Below are 18221 nucleotides of genomic sequence, written 5' to 3'. Positions count from 1 at the left end.
CCCATATATCCCCTATTATTAACATCTTATACTAATGTGGTATATTTGGTAAACCAATATTAATACAGAAATCCCTCAGCACCTGTGGGGGATTGGTTCCATGACTTCCCTTGGATACCAAAATCTGAGGATGCTCAAGTCTTTCATAACCTACCATCATATCCTCCCATATACTTTAAATCACCTCTAGATTACTTATAATATCTAATACAATGCCTATACATCATTACATGTGGATTCAACATAGTGGCTTGTGCCCAGCAAATTGAAGTTTTGCTTTTTGGAACACTGAGGAGTTTTTTTTCCTTAATATTTTTGATCCATGGTTGGTTGAATCCACAGATGCAGAACCCACAGATACAGAGGGCTGATTGTACATAATTATTAGTGTGGTACATTTGATGAACCAATATGCATATATTATTAACTCAAGTCTACAGTTTACATTAGGGTTCACTCTGTGTTATACAGTTGTATGGGTTTTGACAAATGTATGCTATTAATCCACTATCACAGTGTCATATAAAATAGTTTCACCTCTCTAAAAATCTCCTGTGTTCTATCTGTTCATCTCTTTCTCCATTCCCTCTAAGTCCCTGGCAACTATTGATCTTTTTACTGTCTTCATAGTTTTGCCTTTTCCAGCATATCATATACTTGGAATCATATAGTAAGTAGCCTTTTCAGACTGGCTTTTTTCTTTCTTCTTCTTTTTTTTAACTTAAAGACTAGTGTGATAATACAGATTGGCTTCTTACAACATGCAATACACATTTAAGTTTCCTCCATATCTTTGTTTTTTTTTTTCCCTCAGAGTTTACACCCAAAACTTCCATGTCTCTTTTTTTTTTTGAGTGTGTGTGGCTTGAGAAACCATGTCTTTTTATTTAGAAATAATAATCAATTCTATGGATATACGATAATTTATTTATCCGTTCACCTTTTGAATAACATCTTGGTTACCTCCAGTTTGGAGCAATTATAAATAAAGATGCTTTAAACATTCATGTGCAGGCTTTTGTGTCGACATGTTTTCAAATAATTTCAAATAGGTTAAATAACAAGGAGCATGACTGCTGGGTCATACAGTAATACTATGTTGATCTTTGTAAAAAAAAGACCCAACTGTCTTCTAAAGTAACTGTACCATTTTGCATTCCCACCAGCAATGAATAAGAATTGCTGTTGCTCCACATCCTTGTTAGCATTTGGTGCTATCAGTTTTGGATTTTAGCCATCCTAGTACTGTGTAATGATATCTCACTGTAGTTTTAATTTGTAATTCCCTAATGACATATAAGTTGAGCATTATTTCATATGCTTGTTTGATATCTGTGTATCTTCTTTGGTGAGGTGTCTCTCCAGATCTTTAGCCCATTTTAAAATTGGGTTGTTTTCTTATTGTTGAGTTTTAAGAGTTTTTTGTATATTTGGGATATAAGTCCTTTATCAGATTTTTTCAAATATTTTTCTCCCAGTCTCTGCTTGTCTTTTTTGTTTTCTTAACAGTTTTTCTTTCTTTTCTTTTCTTTTCTTTCTTTTTTTTTTTTTTTTGAGACGGAGTCTCGGTCTTGTTGCCCAGGCTGGAGTGCAATGGCCGTGATCTGGGCTCACTGCAACCTCTGCCTCCTGGGTTCAAGCGATTCTTTTGCCTCAGTCTCCCGAGTAGCTGGGATTACAGGCGTGCGCCACCACTCCTGGCTACTTTTTAAATTTTTATTAGAGACAGGGTTTCACCATGTTGACCAGGCTGGTCTCAAACTCCTGACCTCAGGTGATCCACCTGCCTTGACCTCCCCAAGTGCTGGGATTACAGGCGTGAGCCACCGAGCCCGGCCTCTTTACAGTTTTTCATGGGTTTAAGTTTTGAATTTTAATGAATTCCAACTACTCATTTTTTTCTTTCATGATTGTGCTTTTGGTGTTGTATCTAAAAAGTCATTGTCAAACCCCAAATCACCTAGATTTTCTCCTAGATTATCCTCTAGAATTATTATTATTATTATTTATTTATTTATTTTTTGAGGCCAAGTCTCACTCTGTCGCCCAGGCTGGAGTGCAATGGTGCGATCTTGGCTAACTGCAACCTCCGCCTCCTGGGTTAAAGATATTCTCCTGTCTCAGCCTCCTGAGTAGCTGGGATTACAGATGCGTGATACCACGCCTGGCTAATTTTTGTATTTTTAGTAGAGATGGGGTTTCACCATGTTGGCCAGGCTGGTCTTGAACTCCTGACCTCAGATGATCTGCCCGCCTCAGCCTCCCAAAGTGCTGGGATTACAGGTGTGAGCCACTGCGCCCGGCCATCCTCTAGAAATTTTATAGTTTTGTGTTTTACCTTTAGGTCTATGATCCATTTTGAGTTAATTTTTGTGAAAGGTCTAAGGTCAGTGTCTATATTAATTTCTTTTTGCATGTGAATGTCCAGATTTTCTAGCACCATTTGTTGAAAAGACAATCTTTTGCTCCTTTCTCAGTATCAGTTGACTATATTTGTGTGAGTCTATTTCTGAGCTTTTAATTTTGTTCCATTGATCTGTTTCTCAGTTTTTCAACAGTACCACACTGTCTTGATTAATATTACAGTAAGTGTTTCCATTGGGTAGTGTCAGGCCTCTGACTTGTTCTTCAATATTATGTTGGCTATTCTAGGTCTTTCGTTTTTCCACACAAAGTTTAGAAAGGGTTTGTTGATATGCACAAAATAAATTGCTGGGACTTTGATTGGGATTGTGTTAAATCTATAGATCACATTGGGAAGAACTAACCTCCTAATACACATTCTTATTATCCATGAACATGGACCATTTCTATTTATTTAAATCATCTTTGATTTTTTTTCATCCAAGTTTTACAGTATTCCTCATATCAATCTTACACATATTTTGTTAGATTTATTCCTAAGTACTTCATTTTTGGGGTGCTAATGTAAATGGTACTGTGTTTTTAATTTCAAATTCCAATTGTTCTTTGCTGGCATATAGGAAAGCAATTGAATTTTGTATATTAATCTTATATACTGCAAACTTGCTATAATTACTTGTTAGTCCCAGTTTTTAAAAAAATTGATTCTTTGGGATTCATACATAGTCAATCATGTCATTTGTGAGCAAAGATTTATTTCTTCCTTTCCAATATGTACAATCCCTGGCTTACAATGATTTCACTTAAGAATTTTTGACCTTAAGATGGGTTTATTGGGGCATAACCCTGTCATTAGTCAGGGAGCATCTGTGTATCATTTATTTCCTTTTCCTATCTTATTGTATTAGTTAGGAACTTCTAGTATGATGCTGAATAAAAGTGGCAAGAGGGAACATTCCTGTCTTATTCCTGATCTTAAAGGGAAAGCATCTAGTTTCTCACCATTAAGTATAATGGTAGTTAGTTGTAGGTTTTATTTTTTGTCTTTAAGCTCTTTTGCCCAGGCTGGAGTGCAGTAGTACAATCATGGTTCACTGCAGCCTTGACTTCCCAGGCTGAAGTGATTCTCTTGCCTCAGCCTCCCAAGTAGCTGGAACTATAGGAGTGTGCCCACCACAACTGGCTATTTTTTATTTTTTAGTAGCAATGAGGTCTTGCTATGTTATCCAGGCTGGTCTTGAACTCCCAGGCTCAAGCGATTCTCTCATCTTGGCCTCCCAAAGTGCTAGGATTACAGGTGTAAGCCACCACACCCAGCCGGTAATTGTAGGTTTTTTTGTAGAAATTCCTTATCAAGTTGAGGCAGTTCTCCTCTATTCCTAGTTTGCTAAGGGTTTTTTTTTTTTTAAATTATGAATGGGTGTCAGTTATGCTTTTCCTGCATTTACTGATGAATGACTTTTCTTCTTTGCCTGTGGAAAGAATAAATTCCATTAATGGAATTAACGGATTCCATTAATTGATTTTCAAGTGTTGAGACAACTTACATACTTGAAATAAATCCTACTTGTGGTTCATTCTTTTTATACACTGTTGGGTTTGATTTGCTAAAATTTGTTCAAGATTTTTGCATTTATGCTCATGAGTCATACTGATCTGTACTTTTCCTTTCTTGTAATGTCTTTATCTAGTTCTGGTTTTAGAGTAATGCTGGCCTCATAGAGTAAGGAAGTGTTTCCTCTGCTTCTATTTTCTGGAAGAGACTTTAGAGAATCAGTACCATTTATTCCTTAAATATTTGGTAGAACTCACCAGTGAAATAATCTGAGCCTGGTGCTTTCTGTTTTGGAAGGTTATTATTAATTCAATTTCTTTAACAAATATAGGCCTATTCAGATTATTTATTTCTCCTTCTGTGAGTTTTGGTAGATTTTTTTTTCAAGAAATTGGTCCATCTAATTATCTAAGTTATCAAATTGGTGGGCATAGAGTTGTTCAAAAATTTTTTTAATTATCCTTTTAATGTTCATGGGGATCAGTACTGATGGCCCCTCTTTCATTTATGATATTAGTAATTTAGATCTCCTCTTTTTTTTTTTCTTGGTTAGCCTAAAGGTTTATCAATTTTATTGATCTTTTCAAAGAACCGGTCTTGCTTTTATTGATTTTTGCCTACTGTTTCTACTTTCAATTTCACTGATTTCTGCTCTAATTTTTGTTATCTATTTTCTTCTGCTAACTTAGATTTACATTGCTCTTCTTTCGCTATTTTCCCCAATGTGGAAGCTTAACTTATAAACTGATTGTTATTTATTCTTTCTCTATTTTACTAATGTGCAAACTTAGATGATTGATTTTATTTTATAATTATTTTTATTTTTTAATTAATTAATTATTTTTTTTTGAGGCAGAGTCTCGCTCTGTCGCCTAAGCTGGAGTGCAGTGGCACGATCTCAGCTCACTGCAACCTCTGCCTCCTGGTTCAAGTGATTCTTCTGCCTCAGCCTCCCGAGTAGCTGAGATTACAGGCGCCTGCCACCATGCCAAGCTAATTTTTGTATTTTTGTAGAGACAGGGTTTCTCCATGTTGGTCAGCCTGGTCTCAAACTTCTGACCTCATATGATTGCCTCGGCCTCTCAAAGTGCTGGGATTATAGGCATGAACCACTGCACCTGGCCTATTTTTTGAGAAAAGGTCTTACTCTTGCCTAGGCTGGAGTGCAGTGGTGTGATCATGGCTCACTTCAGCCTTGACCTCCCAGGCTCAAGTGATCCTCCCACCTCAGCCTCCCAAGCCACTGGGATTATGGGTGTGAGCCACCATGTCTGGCTCTGTTCTCTTCTCTTTTCTTTTTTTCTTCTTTCTTTTTGAGATGGAGTCTCACTCTCTTGACCAGGCTGGAGTGCAGTGGCATGATCTTGGCTCACTGCAACCTCTGCCTCCAGGTTCAAGTGATTCTCCTGCCTCAGCCTCCTGAGTAGCTGGGACTACAGGCATGTACCACCACACCCAGCTAATTTTTGTATTTTTAGTACAGGCAGGGTTTTGCCATGTTGGCCAGGCTGGTCTCGAACTCCTGACCTCAGGTGATCCGCCCACCTTGGCCTCCCAAAGTGCTGGGATTACAGGGGTGAGCCACCACGCCTGGCTGCTCTTTTCACTTTCTTGATAATGCTCTTTGATGCACACAAGATTTAAATTTTGATGAAGTCTAATTTACCTATCTATATATTTTTTTGTTGTTCATGCTTTTGATGTCATAGCTAAGAATCCATTGGCTTACCCAAGGTCATGAAGACTTATTCCTATGTTTTCATGTAAGAGTTTTATGGCTTTAGCTCTTACATTTAGGTTATTGGTTCCATCTCTACTTTTAATCTATCTCTGTCTTTAAAGTGGGTTTCTTATAGACAACATATAGTTGAGTTTTAAAAAGGTTTCTCCACACCTTTGTCAACACACTTTTTTATCAAAAATTTTCTGTGGTGGCTCATGCCTGCAATCCCAGCACTTTGGGAGGCTGAGGTGAGTGGATCACCTGAGGTCAGGAGTTTGAGACCAGCCTGGCTATCATGGCAAAACCCCATCTCTACTAAAAATATAAAAATTAGCTGGGCATGGTGGCGGGCACCTGTAGTCCCAGCTCCTCGGGAGGCTGAGGCAGGAGATTCATTTGAACTCCGGGGACAGGGGTTGCAGTGAGCTGAAATCACGCCACTCATTTCAGCCTGGGTGACAGAGCGAGACTCTGTCTCAAAAAATAAAAATAAAAAAAATAAAAATAAAAATAATAATTTTCCTTGGCTAAGTGTGGTGGCTCACACCTGTAATCCCAGCATTTTGGGAGCCCAAGGTGGGAGGATTACTTGAGGCCAGGAGTTCAAGACCAGCTAGGGTAACATAGGAAGACCTCGTCTCTACTAAAAAATAAAATTTAAAACAAATCCTTTATTTTGAAATAATTTTACTTACAGAAAAGTTTGAAGAATAGAACACTGATGTTTTTTCTTCTCTCTGAACCATTTGAAAGTAAGTGACTTGATGCCCCATCACTCCTGACTATTGTAGTGTGTATTTCCTACAAAGACACTCTCCTACACCCACAAGACAACCATCAAAAGCAGCAAATTAACAGATATATTCCTACCATCTACCACCGACCACATTCAAGTTCCACCAATTGTCCCCAAAATGTCTTTTATAGCAAAAAGATTTTATACAAGTTCATGTGTTGCACTTAGTTTGTCATGTGCCTTTAAGTCTTCTTCAATTTGGAAAAATTTCCCCATGTTTCCTTGACATTCATGACCTTGACACTTTTGCAGGCTAGTTATTTTGTAGTATGTCCTTTAATTTGGTATTCCTGATGTTTCCTTAGATGTACATTTGCACTTTTGGCTGTAATGTCACAGAAGTGATGCTGAGTTCTTATTGTTTCCTATCAGGTAATCCATGTTTTTGACTTCATTTCTGATGATATTAACTGTGATCAGTTGATTAAAGTGGTGTTGGCCAGGTTTCGATTGTAAAGTTATACATTTTTCCTTTATGATTGGTAAATATTTTGTGAAGAGATACCTTGAGACTATATGAATATTCTGTTTTTCAAATGTTCATGCACTAGCTTTGAATCCATTGATATTTCCCGACTGCAGCTATTTTAGGTATCTCATGTTAAGTCAAAATCATACAATCTTTATCCTTTTGTGTCTAGCTTATTTCACTTAGCATGTTCTCAAGGTTCACTCATGTTGTACCATGTATCAGACTTTCATTCCTTTTATGGCTGAATAATATTCCATTGTCTATATATACCACATTTTGTTTATCCATTCATCTGTTGATGAACATTTGGCTATTATGAATAATGTTATTATAAACGTACAACTATCTGTTTGAGTTCCTGCTTGCAATTCTTTTGGACATATAGCTGGTTCATTTTTTTTCGACCCACCTACCTGTTTATGTTTTTAGAGATAGGGTCTCACTTTCTCATCCAGGCAGTGGCACGATAGCTCACTGTAACCTCAAACTTCTGGGCTCAAGCAATCCTCTTGCTTTAGCCTCCTGATAGCTGGGACTACAGGGGGGTGCCACCATGTCCAGCTAGTTTTTAAATTTTTGCAGAGACAGGGTCTCACTATGTTGCCCAGGCTGGTCTCAAACTCCTGTCCTCTAGTGATCTTCCCACCTCAGCCTCCCAAAGTGTTAGGATTACAGGTGTGAGTCACTTTGGCCTTTAATGACTGAATGATTGATTGATCAAGATGGAGTCTTGCTCTGTCGCCCAGGCTGGAGTGCAGTGGCGCAATCTCGGCTCACTGCAACCTCTGCCTCCCAGTTCAAGTGATTCTTGTGCCTCAGCCTCCTGAGTAGCTGGGATTACAGGCATGTGCCACCATGCCCGGCTAATTTTTGTATTTTTAGTACAGACAGGGTTTTGCCATGTTGGCCAGGCTGGTCTCGAACTCCTAACTTTAGGTTATCCGCCCACCTCAGCCTCCCAAAGTGCTGGGATTACAGGCGTGAGCCACTGAGCCTGGCCCTGGCTTTTATTTATTCTTAAGTGAGCTCTGACAGTTTTGTTTTTGAAGGAGTTAGTCCATTTCATCTGTGTTGTTGAATTTACTGGCATAAAGCTGTTTGTAATATTCTCCTATTACCATTTTGATGTCTTTAGAATCTGTAGTGATATCACCTTTCTCATTCCTGATATTGGTCATTTCTGCCTTTTATCTCCTTTTTTCTTGATCAGTCTAGACAGGGATTTAAATTTGATTTATGTTTTCATTCTTTCTTTTTTTTTTTTTTTTGAGATAGAGTCTTACTCTGTCCTCCAGGCTGGAGTGTAGTGGCACAATCTCAGCTCATTGCAACCTCTGTCTCCCTGGTTCAAGCAATTCTCCCTGCCTCAGCCTCCTGAGTAGCTGGGATTACAGGCACCCACCACCATGCCCAGCTAATTTATGTATTTTTTAGTAGAGACAGGGTTGCACCATGTTGGCCAGCCTTGTCTCTTAACTCCTGACCTCAAGCAATCCACCTACCTCGGCTCCCACAGTGCTGGGATTACAGGCGTGAGCCACCGTGTCCGGCCTTAATTGATCTTTTCAAAGAATCAGCTTTTGGTTTCATTGATTATTCTCTATTTCATTGATTTTTGCTCTGATTTTTTTTTTTTTTTTTTTGAGACAGAGTCTTACTTTGTTGCCCAGGCTGGAGGGCAGTGGTGTGATCTTGGCTGACTGCAGCCTCCACCTCCTGTGTTCAGATGATTATAGTACCTCAGCCTCCCGAGTAGCTGGGATTATAGGCGCATGCCACCATGCCCACGCAATTTTTTTTTTTTTGTATTTTTGGTAGAGATGGAGTTTTACCATGTTAGCCAGGCTGGTCTCGAACTCCTGGCTTCAAGTGATCTGCCTTCCTTGGCCTCCCGGAGTGCTGGGATTACAGGTATGAGCCACCGCACCTGTCTGCTCTCATTTTTATTATTTCCTTCCCTATGCTTACCTTGGGTTTTCTTTTTCTGACTTCTTAAAGTGAAATCTGGGCTGGGAACAGTGGCTAACGCCTGTAATCCCAGCACTTTGGGAGGCTGAGGTGGGCGGATCACGAGGTCAGGAGATCGAGACCATCCTGGCAAACACTGTGAAACCCCACCTCTACTAAAAATACAAAAAAATTAGCCGGGCGTGGTGGCGGGCGCCCGTAGTCCCAGCTACTCGGGAGGCGGAGGCAGGAGAATGGCATGAACCTGGGGGGTGGAGCTTGCAGTGAGCGGAGATCACGCCACTGCATTCCAACCTGGGCAACGGAGTAAGACTCCATCTCAAAAAAAAAAAAAAAAGTGAAATCTGAGATCACTGATTTGAAGCATTTTTCATTTTTGCTAAAAATTTATAAGTAAAACCTTAGCTACATTCTACAAATTTTGACTTGTGCTTTCATTTTCATATAGTCAAAAGATTTTCTAATTTTCTTGTGATTTTTTTCTTTGCTCCATGAGTAATATACACGTATGTGGTTTAATTTCCAAAAACTTAAGATATTTTAAAATATCTTTTTATTATCGATTTCTAATTGAACTGTGGTTGTCTGAAAAAGATTTTTAGTTCATCTCTCTTTTTTTTAAGAGTCAGGGTCTTGCTCTGTCACCCAGGTTGGAGTGCAGTGTCATGATGGTAGCTTACTGTAGTCTCTTAACTCCTGGGCTCAAGCAGTCCTTCTACCTTAGCCTCCTGAGTAGCTGGGACTACGGGTGCTTGCCAGTACACCTGGCTAATTTTTAAAATTTTTTGTAAAGACAGGATCTTGCTATGTTGCTCAGGCTAGTCTCAAACTCCTGGTCTCAAGTGATCCTTCTGCCTTGGCCTCCTAAAGTGCTGGGACTACAGGTGTGAGCCACTGCACCTGGCCTCATCTTTGTTTCTGAAATATATTTTCATTGGTATAAAATTCTAGTTTGACAGTTTTTGGTCTTTTTTTTTGAGACAGAGTCTCACTCTGTCACCCAGGCAGGAGTGCAGTGGTGCAACTCGGCTCACCGCAACCTCTGCTTCCCAGGTTCAAGCGATCCTCGTGCCACAGCCTCCTGAGTAGCTGGGACTACAGGTGTGCACTACCACGCCCAGCTAATTTTTGTATTTTTAGTAGAGACAGGGGTTTCACCATGTTGGCCAGGATGTTCTCAAACTCCTGATCTCAAGTGATCTGCCCGCCTTGGCCTCCTAAAGTGCTAGGATTATAGGTGTGAGCCACCGTGCCTGGCCTGATAATTTTTTTTTTTTTAAAGTACTTTAAGGGATTTTTTTCCCCACTGTTTTCTGGCTTACATTGTTTCTAATGAGAAATCTGTTCCCATACTTGTTTTTTTGTCCTTTGTAATGTATCTTTTTTACTCTGATTGCTTTTAAGTAGATTTTCTATTATTGGTTTTAAGCATTTTGGTTATGATGTGCCATGGTATAGTTTTCTTCATGTTTATTATGCTTGTGGTTCATTGATTTCCTTAGATCTGTAGTCCTCCTCCTTATCCTGCTTGGAATCTGATACTCCATGCAGGCTACCACCACTCCCCACTTGACACTCCTCACATGAATGCACATTATCAGATTTGTTTTTTGCCAATAAGATCAGTAAAAAATGTTATCTCAGGCTAATTTTAATTTGTATTTCTAATGTGATACCAGGTATTTTAGTTGTCTAAAAATGATTTGTATCTCCTTTTCTGTGAACTGTCTGATCATATGCTTTGTTCTATTTTTGTATTTGTTTGCTGATCATTTTTATATTAATTTATATGTAACTTTTACCTTTTCTCTAATGAGCATGTATTTTTGGGGGGACAATAAGAAGATACCACATAAAGTTATTTTTAATTAAAAAAAAACTTCAAAATCCATGTAGTTTCCTGGTCTAAAATATTCAGGAGCTCATGGTGGCTAGCATTTTATCATAGCTCCTTCTTATATAGGGGCTTACTTTCACTTCTGTTTGTGGTGAAACCTGCATAGCTAACAGGATGTATGTGAGCTTAAAGGCCTGAGAATCACTTTGGACTGCCTATCTTTTACCAGGGCACTGAAAAAAAATCACCAACTCTTATATCTGTAAGGAGTTCAGCTCTATCTTAGTCATCACTTCATTAGATCTTCCAGTGGCCCTGGGAGGCTGACAGGTCATTGACAATGATCCCCATTTTATAGATTTGAAACTGAGGCGTAGAAAGGTGAAGTGATTTTATCAAACAGAAGGTTAGACTTAGAAGTACCTTAAAGATCATTTAATTTTACATATTTGGTATCCTACAATTAGTAACTAGGGTAAAGTTTTGGCTTGGATCCAGGTGCTCCTTTTTTTTTTTGAGACGGAGTCTTGCTCTGTCACCCAGGCTGGAGTGCAGTGGCGTGATCTTGGCTCACTGCAAGCTCTGCCTCCCGGGTTCACGCCATTCTCCTGCCTCAGCCTCCCGAGTAGCTGGGACTACAGGCGCCCGCCACCATGCCCGGCTACTTTTTGTATTTTTAGTAGAGACGGGGTTTCACCATGTTGGCCAGGATGGTCTCGATCTCTTGACCTCGTGATCTGCCCGCCTCGGCCTCCCAAAGTGCTGGGATTACAGGCGTGAGCCACCACGCCTGGCCAGGTGCTCTTTCTAATGGCAGCAATCAAAGTGAGGATCACTATCACTCTAAATGGTCAAGGAGCTTCTCTTTCTCAGGAGACTGCAGGCCAAGCCTTTGACATGCCGTGGTTGGGCAGGCAGACGGGTGATGCTGGAGCTTAAGGTCTATCTATGCTCACCTTTGGCAGCAGTCAGCATGGTGGAGGCCAGTTCACACTGCTGTGATTCCAAGTGTCCAAGCGTGAACCAGCGAGGATAACGGCTGGGCACCACAGACACCATATGGTGAGGGTGGGATGTGTCGCCTGCAGAAGCTGAGTTTTCTAAAACAGGTAACCTGGAAGACCCAGGAAGAATCATCAGCCACCATCCAGACCCTGGGCTTCTGAGCCACCTTAGAGAAGCTTGCTCTTTGCTGGGGAGGAACTGGGGAGAGGAAAGGATTAACTAAGAGCTTTGAAGGTTTTTAAACCTATGGTACTATACACTATATGAGGTGAGTGCCTGGGCACTTAAGAGTACTCAACGCTGAATAGTTTCCACTACAAATGGATGTGAAAGGCTGTTCAAGAGCTATCGGGTTGAATAGTATGATATATTGTAAAAAGAGAGAAAAGTTAATACATTTAAAAAAAGAATCATAGGGTTGTTTATTTTATTTATTTTTGAGACAGTGTCTCTCTCTGTTGCATAGGCTGGAGTGTAGTGGCATAATCACAGCTCACTGCAGCCCCGACCTCCCAGGCTCAAGCGATCCTCCCACCTCAGTCTCTTGAGTAGCTGGGACTTCAGGTGTGCACCAACATGCCTGGCTAATTTTTGTATTTTTTGTTTTTGTAGAGACGGGGTTTCACCATGCTTCCCAGGCTGGTCTCAAACTCCTGGGCTCAAGCAATCTACCTGCCTCGGCCTCCCAAAGTGCTAGGATTATAGGCTTGAGCCACCGTACCCAGCCTGGTTATTTCTAAAAGTATAAGAAATACATGCCAAGGAATTTCCTGTTTTAGCTAAGGTATTCTCCCAGCCTTACAGTCTGACTAAAATTCTTCTTCTGTATAGTCTGCTACATCCCAGAGGTTTAACTGCCTAAACCAAGGATCCTATTCTAGCCTGGAAACAAGATGCCCATAGCTCATTGTTCTCAAGTCTTGGGGTAAACATATTTATCTCTACTTCCCCCAGCTTCTTCTGGGGACCTGTGCCTGGGAACCTTGACTGAGTTGAACTACAGAAGGGCTCAGACCCCTTCTCAGCTTGCCTGAATAACCACTGAACAGGAAGACTCAGGTCTTAAGTGCTCCTTATTTATTAACATCTCAGGGGCTTCCTCAGACAATCAACCATGAGTACTGCCAGGGAACCAAGTCACCAACAAGGAATCCAGATATGAATCCTAGATCATATAAAAATATCTGAGCCATTTTAAGGTACACTTGGTAGCGGGTCCAACAGAATGACAAAGAGGGAAAGAAAAGAAAGTGAAATAAGCAATGAAAAAGAGCACTGGACACTTCTGCTTTGGTGGAGGCAACTGGACTGGGAAAGGGCTACCCACCTCATGGCACGTAAGGCTAATTTATAGGACAGGTCTGGATCATGAGGCAGCAGAGCTGAGAACAAATACTTGGCAAAGGTATGCATGGGAACACTCTCTCGGTGGATGACTTCTCCCAGACCGCTGAAAGGACCTCCTGGAGGAAGATAAGCCAGCCAGTTATTTATCTGTATGCTTCCATCTGCCAGCCTGGACTTGAGCCCCAGTATCTCATGCATGTTTGCTAATCATGGGAACCTTCATTCACTACATTTTAATGTCATAAATGTTCCTGTACTTGTACTCTATTGGAGAGGGGAGTTCAGGGTCATGGGCCAAAGACACCGTGACAAGAGACTCTTTTCTACTTACCTTCCAGCAGTAAGATGCATTGTTTTTGCAGTGTTTGCACTAGCTCATCGTCCAGCTGCAGCTCTTGGAGTTGGCTCAGGAGCTGCTCCTCATTACGGCATACCTTGTCCTGTGCGTAGAGGCCTTCAGGCATTAACCTCTGTTGACCCAGGCCCATCAGTGCAACTTCCAGGGCCAATGACAGGTAGGACTCACTGCTGTTTGGGGAGCCTGCAGCCACAGGTACATGCTGGTACACAGGGGGTCTGCTTTCATTCATATCTGAGGGCAACAGGGCACCAAATTCTTTAGGTTAGGCTTGGTAGAGTCTTCTTTCTTTTTTTTTTTTTTTTTTTTTTTTTTTTTTTTTTGAGACAGAGTCTTGCTCTGTTGTCCAGGCTGGAGTACAGTGGCACAATCTCAGCTCACTGCAGCCTCCGCCTCCCCGGTTCAAGCGATTTTCCTGCCTCAGCCTCCCAAGTAGCTGGGATTACAGGAGCATGCCACAACACCTGTCGAATTTTTGTATTTTTAGTAGAGGGGCGGTTTCATCATGTTGGCCAGGCTGGACTCAAACTCCTGACCTCAGGTGATCTGCCTACCTCGGCCTCCGAATGTGCTGGGATTACAGGTGTGAGCCACCGTATTCGGCCTAGTCTTCTGTCTTTCCCTCCCACCTTTGGGATACAGCTTGGTCAACAGCTATCATAGGGAAGCTGAATCAGAACCCCAGAATAGTAAGGAAAATATACTGAAAAAAAGGTTACACAGAGCCACAAAGATTCACACTTCTTTCCTTTTAAATTTTTTTGGAGACAGAGTCTTGCTTGGTTGCTAAGGCAGGAGTGTAGTGGTGCAATCATGGGTCACCGATGCAGCCTCAACCTCTTGGGCTCAAGCGACCCTCCCACTTCAGCTTCCTGAGTAGCTGGGACTACAGGCACATGCCACCATGCCCAGATAATTTTTAATTTTTTTTTGTAGATATAGGGTCTCATTATGTTGCCCAGGCTGGTCTCGAACTCCTGGGCTCAAGTGATTCTCCCACCTTGGCCTCCCAAAATGCTGGGATTATAGGCATAAGCCACCATGCCCAGCCCCACCTCCTTTTTTTTTTTTTTTTTTTTTGAGAGGGAGTCTCGCTCCATCTCCCAGGCTGGAGAGCAGTGGCACGGTATTGGCTTACTGCAACCTCCGCCTCCCGGGTTCAAGCAATTCATCTGCCTCAGCCTCCTGAGTAGCTGGGATTACAGGCACACACCACCACACCCAGCTAATTTTTATATTTTTAGTAGAGACGGGGTTTCACCATGTTGGCCAGGCTGGTCTCCAACTCCTGACCTCAGGTGATCTGCCTGCCTTGGCCTCCCAAAGTGCTGGGATTACAGGCGAGAGCCACCGCGCCCGGCCCATCTCCTTCTTAATATATGAACTGGCTAAGCCAGTTAGGGAAGTATAAAATCTTATATTTTGCTAGCACATTATGTAATGCTGTAATTGTCTGTTTTTGTTTCTGTCTCTTTCATAGAATGTGAACACCTTAAAGGGATTAGACCATCTTGTTGTTCTAGGTATTGCTATGTGTTAGTGGTGAATGAATAAACCCAAGTGCAAACTCAGGTTTCCAAGATGTAAATGTCACTGTACAGATGAAACAGACCAAAGATGATGATTCACTTTGCAAGGGATCAGAGGGAAGATAAGGAGCAGCCTGCACTTGGCTTGGGGCCACCCCTTATATCTCTACCCAGAGAAATCTGAATCCCTACAGTTAAACTCTTAACTTTTGTAACATTTGCAACCTTTATGTTACTATTATCTCATATGCTCCACCACTGGGTGCACAATTTCAGGAAGTAAGCACGGTTTAAAAGTCAAAGTCTTGGTTTCTTTTCTTTTCTCCCTCATCTATCCAATAAGTATTTATGAAAGATTGTTAAATGTCAGGTCCTCCACTAAGTGCTAGGAACACAAAGATAAAGAAGTCATAATTTCTGTTTTCAAGTAGCTGACAGTCTAGTAAGAGAGAACTATTTGTAAATAAATTGTAATGTAGCATGCTAAATACTAAAGTAGATATATGTATACAGTAAGTGAAGGTATAAAAGAAAAAAGAATCAATTTTGTCTCTATCTATTCTTGGCTACTCTAATAGAGTCTTGAGACTCTATTAAATTATTCTCCTCTATTTCTTATTTGTAAAATTGGTACAAAACCATCATGTGGAAGAAAGTTCAAAGGAAACCAGAAAATATTATTATACAATTGCAAGGGATACACAGATTCTTAATGGAAGTTCTTTCCCACTTTCAGACTGCTCTAGGTTCTCGCCTCTGACTGCTAAAATTTCTCTATCACTTGTTATTCTTCTTGGACTACATTCTTTAGGCATTTATGATAGGGAAATAAAAGGAACAAGGAAGGCTGGCAAGGTAAAATGCAAAATCAGGACAAGTCCAGACCAAAGGGTAGGAAAGGAAGGTGGGAAATGGGCAAGCATGAAGAAACCTCTCAGGGTGCTCTAGTTTGGACAAGAGGGGGAAAAAAACTTCAAAAGCAGGTAGAACAGAGTCTGGAAGGGAGAAAAGGGCTGACGAGGGCAGTCTTTTTTTTTTTTTTTTAATGAAACAGGGTCTCACTTTGTCACCCAGATTGCAGTGCAGTGGTGTGATCTTGACTCACTGCAGCCTCTATCTCCTGGGATCAAGTGATCCTACTGCCTCAGCCCCCAAGTAGCTGGGATTACAGGCGACTGACCACACCTGGCTAATATTTTGTAGAGACAGGGTTTTGCCATGTTGCCCAGGCTGGTCTTGAACTCCTGAACTCAAGTAATCCACCCACCTTGGCCTCCCAAAATGCTAGGATTACAGGTGTGAGCCACCATGCTAACCAACAAGGGCAGTCTTGGTTTGCCTCAGGCTGACCCCTGTACCTGACATCTCCAGATAGCCATCATCATTCAGGCGGCAGGCCTCAGTCAAAGTGAGAAACAGGCAGTCGATGGGATCCAGGGGGTGGCCCACCCAGCCCTCCAGGTTTGTGATGGTTGTGGTTCCTCTCTGCAACAGTTCTGGAAACAAGCAGGTTAAAATTTTAGACAGTGATAGAGACAAACTGCTGTCTGTCCCTGCCTGGGTCTTCTTATCAGTCTCTCCAGCCTTGACCCTGAGAGTCAAATAAAAGCTTCTCTATTGTCTTGCCTTGGGTTGATACGGCTGGCCACAAACATACCAGCCAGCTATAAGGTCACGTGGTCTGCATTTGGGTTGCCTGCTGGTAGTGCATACGTGGATAGAGCTTTACAGGTTTTTGTTTTAAGAGATACCTGAGTCTTCTGAATAGTTGGGACTACAGGCACATGCCACCATGCCCTGCTAATTTTATTTAAAAATTTATTTTTGAGACAGAGTCTCGCTCTATCGCCCAGGCCGGAGTGCAGTGGCGTGATCTTGGCTCATTGCAACCTCCGCCTCCTGGGTTCAAACAATTCTCGTGCCTCAGCCTCCAGAGTAGCTGGGACTACAGGCATGTGCCACTATGCCTGACAATTTTTGTATTTTTGATAGAACTGGGGTTTCACTATGTTGGCCAGGCTGGTCTTGAACTCCTGGCCTCAAGTGATCCACCTGCTTCACCCTACCAAAGTCCTGGGATTACAGGCGTGAGCCACTGTGCCTGGCATATTTAATTTAATTTAATTTCATTAATTATTTATTTTAAGACGGAGCTCTGCTCTTGTTGCCCAGGCTGGAGTGCAATGGTGTGATCTCGGCTCACTGCAATCTCCGCCTCCTGGGTTCCAGCGATTCTTCTGCCTCAGCCTCCCAAGTAGCTGGGATTACAGGCACGCGCCACCACGCCCAGCTAATTTTTTGTATTTTTAGTAGAGATGGGGTTTCTCCATGTTGGTCAGGCTGGTCTCGAACTCCCGACCTCAGGTGATTGCCTGCCTCGGCCTCCCAAAGTGCTGGGATTACAGGCGTAAGCCACCATGCCTGGCCTTTATTTTATTTTTGTAAAGATAGGGTCTCACCATGTTGCCCAGGCTGGTCTCAAACTCCTGGCCTCAAGCAATCCTCCTACCTGGGCCTCCCAAAGTGCTGGGATTATAGGTGTGAATCACCATGACTGTCCACAGCTTTACAGTTTAAAAATGGTCTTCTCATACCAGATCTTAATGAGCCTTCTAACTGCCTTATGAGGGAGGCAAACAGGTATTATTCCCAAATGAACAGATGAGAAAACTGACATTAATAAAGATAAAGTGAGGCATTCCACACAGCAAGGAGAATGACCCGGAATTCCCTAGTTCTTCTGGGCCTTGTATCCCCTGAGGATCCTCATCAGCTTTGGGCCTAAGGGGGTTAGATGGCTCCTAATTACTATACCTTTCTTCTGATGCTTGTAGATTTCCAGTTGCCGCTGCTGCTGCAACCTCAGAGTATTAATAATGGCCACTGTGAGTCTGAGGGCCTCTTTTGGATAACCATGGGAACGCAGGGCATCAACTCGAGCACAGGCTGTAGGCACATGCTCTACCAAGTAAGAAGAAGATATTTTGGTCTAGTTAAAATTTCAAATCAGGAAAATTTATACCTGACAAAGAGAGTTTGTATTCAGTCCAGTTCCTCAAATTCAACCTGACACCTACTGTATACCAGGAACTGTGTCTTTATCTTTAAGGATATAAAAAGTTGAATAAATCACAGGTGATATCTTGAAAGAGGTACCTTGCAGCCTCAGCGTGGTCTATGGTGTAGAAAGGGACACACAAGTAGGATAATAAAATGTAGTTTCTCTTTGCAAACATATATTATACTATGGGAAACCAATGGAGGTAG

At 41.7% G+C, this 18221-nt stretch overlaps 1 protein-coding gene across 1 annotated transcript in view; it reads right to left on the bottom strand.

Annotated features, from left to right (window-relative positions):
* Window positions 1-18221, bottom strand: part of ZSWIM5 (zinc finger SWIM-type containing 5) — a 191016-nt gene that overhangs the window by 6279 nt on the left and 166516 nt on the right. Inside the window, exons 7-11 of the mRNA XM_008965255.4 lie at window positions 17769-17915; window positions 16313-16450; window positions 13399-13659; window positions 13048-13183; window positions 11672-11829 (exon numbers count right to left, since the gene is read on the bottom strand). Of these exons, the coding sequence (XP_008963503.2) occupies window positions 11672-11829; window positions 13048-13183; window positions 13399-13659; window positions 16313-16450; window positions 17769-17915 (840 nt within the window). The remainder of the gene's footprint in view (window positions 1-11671; window positions 11830-13047; window positions 13184-13398; window positions 13660-16312; window positions 16451-17768; window positions 17916-18221) is intronic.

This window comes from Pan paniscus, chromosome 1 (genome assembly GCF_029289425.2).
Source record: "Pan paniscus chromosome 1, NHGRI_mPanPan1-v2.0_pri, whole genome shotgun sequence".
Classification (NCBI taxonomy): Eukaryota; Metazoa; Chordata; class Mammalia; order Primates; family Hominidae; genus Pan; species Pan paniscus.
Note: the sequence above shows the minus strand (reverse complement) of the source record. Positions and strands in the feature narration are given on the sequence as shown.